Source organism: Schistocerca americana, chromosome 8 (assembly GCF_021461395.2).
Source record: "Schistocerca americana isolate TAMUIC-IGC-003095 chromosome 8, iqSchAmer2.1, whole genome shotgun sequence".
NCBI classification, from domain to species: Eukaryota; Metazoa; Arthropoda; class Insecta; order Orthoptera; family Acrididae; genus Schistocerca; species Schistocerca americana.
Window position 1 is genome coordinate 187,910,836 of NC_060126.1, and position 8,717 is coordinate 187,919,552.

The 8,717-nt window shown below is 39.4% G+C and overlaps 1 protein-coding gene across 1 annotated transcript in view; it reads right to left on the reverse strand.

Annotated features, from left to right (window-relative positions):
- Positions 1–8,149, reverse strand: part of LOC124545658 (piggyBac transposable element-derived protein 1-like) — a 28,282-nt gene extending 20,133 nt beyond the window's left edge. The window contains exon 1 of the mRNA XM_047124606.1: positions 7,349–8,149. Coding sequence (XP_046980562.1) covers positions 7,349–8,149 — 801 coding nt within the window. The remainder of the gene's footprint in view (positions 1–7,348) is intronic.
- Between the last annotated feature and the right edge of the window lie 568 nt (positions 8,150–8,717).

The following is an 8,717-nucleotide window of genomic DNA, read 5'->3' on the forward strand; positions in this document are numbered from 1 at the left end:
GAAGTATTGGTCTGCACTTGCTCAAGTGAAGTCAATATCAATGGGACCTGGGCGGAGTCATCTCTCCCCCACGGACGTTAACATTCTGAGTTAACGGACGGAGTGATGACCGTCGGATCCCGAGCTGTTTTCAGTGTTTCTTTCAAAATAGTTTTCCTGCACTGAATGCCCTTCAAATCTTAAACTATTCTGTCATCTATTTCTGAATTCATAAACTATCCTATAATCTGATTACCTAGGAAATTGCATATGACCATAACCTAAGGACTGGATTAAGTGAATCACAGATAAAAGGTGATCTCTAGACAAAATAAACTGAATGGACTATTATATTTGTGGAAAACATGATATTATGTGACTAATTTAAATAATTATTGTAGGCTACTATAGTGGTTAGACTTTCTATTTTGCATAGAATATTTTATAGATTTTAAGATTTGATGTATATGGGAGGGTTTGTAGGATAGGTTAAAGTTAGATATAGTGGGAATTGGTGAAGTTAGGTGGCAGGAGGAACAAGACTTCTGGTCAGGTGACTACAGGGTTATAAACACAAAATCAAATAGGGGTAATGCAGGAGTAGGTTTAATAATGAATAGGAAAATAGGAATGCGGGTAAGCTACTACAAACAGCATAGTGATCGCATTACTGTGGCCAAGATAGATACGAAGCCCACCCCTACCACAGTAGTACAAGTTTATATGCCAACCAGCGCTGCAGATGACGAAGAAATTGAAGAAATGTATGACGAAATAAAAGAAATTATTCAGATAGTGAAGGGAGGCGAAAATTTAATAGTCATGGGTGACTGGAATTTGTCAATAGGAAAAGGGAGAGAAGGAAACGTAGTAGGTGAATATGGATTGGGGCTAAGAAATGAAAGAGGAAGCCGCCTGGTAGAATTTTGCACAGAGCACAACTTAATCATAGCTAACACTTGGTTGGTTGGTTGGTTGGTTTGGGGAAGGAGACCAGACAGCGTGGTCATCGGATTAGGGAAGGATGGGGAAGGAAGTCGGCCGTGCCCTTTCAGAGGAACCATCCCGGCATTTGCCTGGAGTGATTTAGGGAAATCACGGAAAACCTAAATCAGGATGGCCGGACGCGGGATTGAAACGTCGTCCTTCCGAATGCGAGTCCAGTGTGTAACCACTGCGCCACCTCGCTCGGTAACACTTGGTTCAAGAATCATAAAAGAAGGTTGTATACACGGAAGAACCCTGGAGATACTAAGAGGTTTCAGATAGATTATATAATGGTAAGACAGAGATTTAGGAACCAGGTTTTAAATTGTAAGACATTTCCAGGGGCAGATGTGGACTCTGGCCACAATCTATTGGTTATGAACTGTAGATTAAAACTGAAGAAACTACAAAAAGGTGGTAATTTAAGGAGCGACCTTGATAAACTGACTAAACCAGAGGTCGTACAGAGTTTCAGGGAGAGCATAAGGGACCAATTGAAAAGAATGGGGGAAAGAAATAAAGTAGAAGAAGAATGGGTAGCTTTGAGGGATGAAGCAGTAAAGGCAGCAGAGGATCGTGTGGGTATAAAGACGAGGGCTAGTAGAAATCTTTGGGTAACAGAAGAAATATTGAATTTCATTGATGAAAGGAGAAAATATAAAAATGCAGTGAATGAAGCAGGCAAAAAGGAATACAAACGTCTCAAAAATGAGATCGACAGGAAGTGCAAAATGGCTAAGCAGGGATGACTAGAGGACAAATGTGTGGATATAGAGGCTTATCTCACTAGGGGTAAGATAGATATTGCCTGCAGGAAAATTAAAGAAACCTTTGGAGAAAAGAGAGCCACTTGTATGAATATCAAGAGCTCAGACGGAAACCCACTTCTAAGCAAAGAAGGGAAAGCAGAAAGGTGGAAGGAGTATATAGAGGGTCTATACAAGAGCGATGTACTTGAGGACAATATTATGGAAATGGAAGAGGATGTAGATGAAGATGAAATGGGAGATCCGATACTGCGTGAAGAGTTTGACAGAGCACTGAAAGACCTGAGTAGAAACAAGGCACCGGGAGTAGACAACATTCCATTAGAACTACTGACAGCCTTGGGAGAGCCAGTCCTGACAAAACTCTACCATCTGGTGAGCAAGATGTATGAGACAGGCGAAATACCCTCAGACTTCAAGAAGAATATAATAATTCCAATCCCAAAGAAAGCAGGTGTTGACAGATGTGAAAATTACCAAACAATCAGTTTAATAAGTCACGGCTGCAAAATACTAACGCGAATTCTTTACAGACGAATGGAAAAACTAGTAGAAGCCAACCTCGGAGAAGATCAGTTTGGATTCCGTAGAAATATCAGAACACGTGAGGCAATACTGACCCTACGACTTATCTTAGAAGCTAGATTAAGGAAAGGCAAACCTACGTTTCTAGTATTTGTAGACTTAGAGAAAGCTTTTGACAATGTTGACTCGAATACTCTCTTCCAAATTCTGAAGGTGGCAGGGGTAAAATACAGAGAGCGAAAAGCTATTTACAATTTGTACAGAAACCAGATGGCAGTTATAAGAGTCGAGGGACATCAGAGGGAAGCAGTGGTTGGGAAGGGCATGAGACAGGGTTGTAGCCTCTCCCCGATGTTATTCAATCTCTATACAGAGACAGCAAAGGACTTGGAAGAGCAGTTGAACGGAATGGATAGTGTCTTGAAAGGAGGATATAAGATGAACATCAACTAAAGCAAAATGAGGATAATGGAATGTAGTCGAATTAAGTCGGATGATGCTGAGGGAATTAGATTAGGAAATGAGACACTTAAAGTAGTAAATGAGTTTTGCTATTTGGGGGGTAAAATAACTGATGATGGTCAAAGTAGAGAGGATATAAAATTTAGACTGGCAATGGCAAGGAAAAGCATTTCTGAAGAAGAGAAATTTGTTAACATCGAGTATAGATTTAAGTGTCAGGAAGTCATTTCTGAAAGTATTTGTATGGAGTGTAGCCATGTATGGAAGTGAAACATGGACGATAAATAGTTTGGACAAGAAGAGAATAGAAGCTTTTGAAATGTGGTGCTACAGAAGAATGCTGAAGATTAGATGGGTAGATCACATAACTAATGATGAAGTATTGAATAGGATTGGGGAGAAGAGAAGTTTGTGGCCCAACTTGACTAGGAGAAGGGCTCGGTTGGTAGGACATGTTCTGAGGCATCAAGGGATCACCAATTTAGTATTGGAGGGCAGCATGGAGGGTACAAATCATAGAGGGATACCGAGAGATGAATACACCAAGCAGATTCAGAAGGATGTAGGTTGCCAGACACCACACTTGCTAGGTGGTAGTCTTTAAATCGGCTGGCAGCCTGCGTGAGCTCAAACGCGTGCATTTCGGCCTCCTCTAGTAACACGGTGTTGGCTCTCCTGCCAACCACAACACAGTAAGTACTGGGAGATGAAGAAGCTTGCACAGGATAGAGTAGCATGGAGAGCTGCATCAAACCAGTCTCAGGACTGAAGACCACAACAACAACAACAACATGATGATTGTACAATGAATGTACATAAGAAGGATGCATGAGTAATGAAAATGAACATAAGCCAAAGAGGAGTTAATTGTGATAGTCATTAAGGAATGTCAGTCAAACAAATATTCTGATGAATTTTAAGATAGTGGGACTCATATAGCCTAAGTAAACATATTATCTACTGAATAGTACATCCAGACATGGTATCTATTACAGGTACAGAAGTTTATGAGTAGAGGAGGACTCTAGCGAGTGGATGATGTATTAAAAAAATGAATGCGAAGTGCAGAATAGATTTGCAGCTTTACCAGTAAATACTTAACTATAGTATACATAGGAATGTATACTGGGGGTAATGAACCATGAGGCCTACTCAGAAAGGATAAGGGTGGTATACCCAGCATTTACTGAATATATAGGGCAGACATATCTACATGGAGATAGGACGACCTGTGGCCTGACAAATATGGATATTGTATAAAGGGGCATACCTGCCAGAATGGAAAGAGGAGGACACCCATATGGTCAACCCACAAGTAAGGTATAGGTACTGATCCTACCAGAAGGGGACAGTATCGTGACATAAGTCACATGTTTTATAGGATTATTCTGGTAAGTTTGAATTCTATGTAACACTAGCTTTATTATGTTTTATGTGAGTTTACAAGGGTCAAAAAGAACACTTTCATTTGCCTAGAGTTCCTCCAGACTACAGACTACAATAAATAATGAGAATATTACATACTAAAGTAGTAGTACAAAGAATTAGAATAAAGTACTCAAGTGTAATGAGCACCTGAAGTTTGCAATTGGGGTTAAAGAAAGAGTCCTCAAAATTCCTAAGTAATAATAATGAGGACTGAAATTATAAATAAATGCTTATGTTCGGAAAAAAAACCACATCGAGTAAGGAGTCAGTAGAAAGACGACAAGCGGAAGCTTGCTCTATAGAGTACAAAGATTTATGGGTGAAAAAAAAAAAGTATATAAACCTATAAATAAATGTTGTGTGACTAGGACCTCCCGTTGGGTAGACCGTTCGCTGGGTGAAAGTCTTTCGATTTGATGCCATTTCGGTGACTTGTGCGTCGATATAATCCCATGTAATAAATGAATACTTTTAAAATGTGAATTGTTATTATGTACGATATTAATGTACGTAATGATTATGTATAAAATATCATGTGTTCAATCTGACGAGGGGGATACATAGTGTTTTGACGAAGTATTGTTAATTAATGTTTGTTTTGGACATGGAGAGGATACGACGTGTATGGAAATTCATATTGGGAAAGGACAAGGTTATCAAGCCAACCTTACCTTATATGTAAATCTACTTTGTTTCTAACATTTGGAGAAGTTAAGAGACTTACTTGATAGTATTTGTTTATGTGGTGACTGAAATTTGTAAAAAGTTTGATGTTCAAATATACGTCGTTAAGTGAAGCAAAAGAAATGGCATACACCTGCTTATTTTTATAAGTAGAAAGAGTCTTGAGAAATTACTGTTCCTAGCAAATATATTTCGGAGAAGAAGAGAAAAGGAGGTTGGAGCAGCAAGCTAACCAGCAAGGAAAGTTGGCTGACAATTCCAAGTAAGTCGTATTGTTAAAGAAGTGGGAGTTTGCACACATACTTCACCACTTTAAGTCGTCCAAAGCATTAGAATGGTCTGCATGCCCCCCACCCCCGTTGGAGGTTCGAGTCCTCCCTCGGGCATGGATGTGTGTGTTGTCCTTAGCATAAGTTAGATGAAGCAGTGCGTTAGCTTAGGGACCGATGATCTCAGCAGTTTGGTCCCATAAGACCTTACCACAAACAGCTGCATTTGGAGTGATACTGTGATGGGGAAGCATGGACACTGATGAACGGCATTGCATTGTGATCAGCTGTGAATCACGTCCACGCACTACCACAGATCACCATTGTCGGCAAATATAGTGGTGGCTTGGGGAGAAAACCCGTTCTTCCAATATTTTGGAGAAGCACAGTGGTGTCACTTTTGATGTTGTGGGGTGAGGAGCTACCATGTATGGCTTCAGGACAAGACCAGTGGTGATTGAGGGAACTCTGATGGCACAACATTATGTCACAGGTATACTGCATTCTCATGTGTTATCTCCCAGGCAACAGTATTGTTGTACCCTTTTTCATAGCGACAATACACAGGACATGTGTCTCCTTGAAATGTGTGCGTGATGTTGAGGCTCTTCCATAGTCAGCAAGACTCCCAGATCTGTCCCCAATAGACACATACGGGACCAGTTCAGATGTTAACTCCATTCCAATACCAGAATCCAGGATATCAAGGACCAGTTGTGTCAGTTATGGCTCAGATTGCCTCCGGAGATGATACAACAGCTTTATGAAACCCTTCCCAACTGAATCAATGCATGCCCCCAGGCCTGAAGGGTGCAAGTTCATAGTGATAAGTGGGCTCATACTGCCAAGTTCTTTGAAAATATGACCTGTTTTTGTATCCACTGAAAACAACAAACACCCTCTGCAGTGTATGCCAGGCTGGCCCCAGCATAAATGGCTGTTGCTGACGTGTACTCCAGGCCAGGTTAAGCCCACACTTTACTTCTGGAAATCACTTGTAAATAGAGGATTCCACAGTGCTGTTTTACTACAAGCCTCCCACAGCTGCCACAGCATAAGGTACCACGAGCTGCACCAATATGCAGTGCTATCAATGTGAACTGCTGTTATCTATGAAGCAAGGCCCACACCTAATTAAGGCAGTGCCACAAATATGATAATGTCAATCGAGCAATGCCTGTTTTGCCACATCATTATCAATCACATTTTAAAGTTGTGACTTTACTGCAACAGCCGCATTAGCCCACCTCAGCCATCTATTACCATCACTTGACCGCCCGGCAGCTGCATTTCAGAACAACTCACGGTCTCCTAGCTAAGGGAGACTGTGAATGTCTTCTGTCTTATTATGTTTTCTCAAGTGTTTTCTCAACGAAAATGTGAAAGAATAATTTACTGAGGAGTAGTCTCCCGTTGAAGTGCTTATTTTATAGTTCTAGATAGCGAATACATAGTACTTTCAGATTATGCTAATGTCACTCCTCTTTTTGTATGTGTATTGGAAAAAAATGCATGTTAAAAAATAAAACAAACTGATTGAAATAAAACATTTATTTTGTTCATCAGAGGTAGAACAAATAACCACATGGGGTCTCGGTCAGACAACAAATGATGTTGGGGTAACAACCATGTACTTATCATAGTTCAGGAGATAGATGTCATTAACACTGAAATGCGTGAAAGAATACTGCATCGCGCAAGAAGTTTTAACCCTAAATTGCATGAATTTTTATTTTAGTACAAAAAAATATATATTGTAGAAAATGTTCTCCAATTAAGGGGAAAAATACCCAAAAAATCATATAACTCATTTAACAATGTAAAAGTCATTATTTATTACTTGCAGCCATTCGGCAACATCATGCGTTTAGATGTAACACACTCTCCAGTTGCCAAAGCATGCGTTTAGACGTAACACACTCTCCAGTTGCCAAAGCTGTTACAACAGCAAATCAAACAGGAAAATTAAGTAACAAATACATTTTATGGAACAAAGATTTTATGAGATATTTGAGTTTGAATTTAAATTTCATATTATTGATCTCAGTGGAATTTAAAGCAGGAGAGTTCTGTGAAATAAATCTGAAAACTTTAAAATCACAGTACATGATATTTAGTGAAACAGTTACCTTTCTTGTTAAGACAAAGCTCCGTGTTACATTTTTCGCATTTAATAATGGTATAACCTTTGCAATTTTCATTTTTGCACCTTTGTTTTTTATATAAATAAACAGGCCAGTGTCTGACCTGATTGAATCTGACATTTTTAGTTGGGTGGTGTGAAGCTGTCTTCTTTTTCTTTGCTGGTGGTTTCTCTATAAAACTTGGCCTTCCTCTCTTCGTTGTAGAACTTAAGCCAATTTTTAGCAAAGTTTCAGCCAGTTCAATCCTAAAATTTGCTAACTGGAGCTCCTCAGCTTGAGACACTGGGTTGCGGATTCTGTTAACTCTGTGGTACAAAATCCAGCTGTTGATTGTGGCTACATCAACAAGATGGTAAAATATTCGAAAGTACCACTTCTTACTCCGCATTATGATTCTGTATCTGCCAATGAGACTGTCTAGAAGATCCACTCCCCCCATATGCTTGTTATAAGTTTGCACAATTTTTGGACAAGATACAAAAATATGTTCCTTCCTACTTCTATCATTTGTCTTTACATTGCTTACAGGGTCACTTCCTACAAACATGGATAACAACATGACTGTCTTGTTGTACTTCCAGAGTACATTTGAGATCTCTGTTCCTTCATAATTTCCAATAAACTCCAGTAGTTTACCCCTTTCCTCTTTACTCAGGGACTTGTCGTCTGAGAGTTTCTTATTGTGAACTCTACTTCTTCTAACAGCTCCTAGAGATAAAATACCTCTTCCCTTCAAATAATGCATTTGCGGTATTGATGTGTAATAATTATCAAAGTAAATTTTCTCATTTACATTCTGTGGTACATTCCTGCATAATCTAACAACCACATTGCTGCTGGCACCAAGATCCGGCTCTGCATCAATCTTGTCCCATTCATGTTCGTGTCCTGCATACATCTCCATTTTGTAAGCATACCCAGATACACCACAAAGTAAAAACAGTTTATAGCCATATTTATATCTGGCATGTACATTTTGAGACAGTGCCTGGCTTTGGTAGCACACATCTGTTCATCTACAGTTAATGACTCCTCCATTGGAACTGAACCAAATTTTTCATTCAGGTGCTTAAAAATAGGTCTTAGCTTTCTGAGCTTGTCTTCTCCATTAGTATTTGCTAAATTGTCTTGAAAGTGTAAGAAGCGCCTCACTTGCTCAAATTTATTGACAGTAATATTGTCCTGTACAACTGATGGGCCCACAATGTTATTCCAATACATCCTCACATTCTTCAGTGTTACAACAGAAGAGAGGATACAATCATCTAAAAACTTTTGAATGTCTTCTACGGTAACATTGCTGGTATTACACAAATTCATCTGGGTACTATAAAGAGTAGATCCGTGTCAACTCAACTCCAAAATATTTTCATTGAAAAAAATACGAAAAGAAGTCATATGGAGTTTCCCTTGCTAATAGCTCATCTGGTAAAGCTTCCTTTCCAAGAAACGGTTGCTCTACATACTTCATC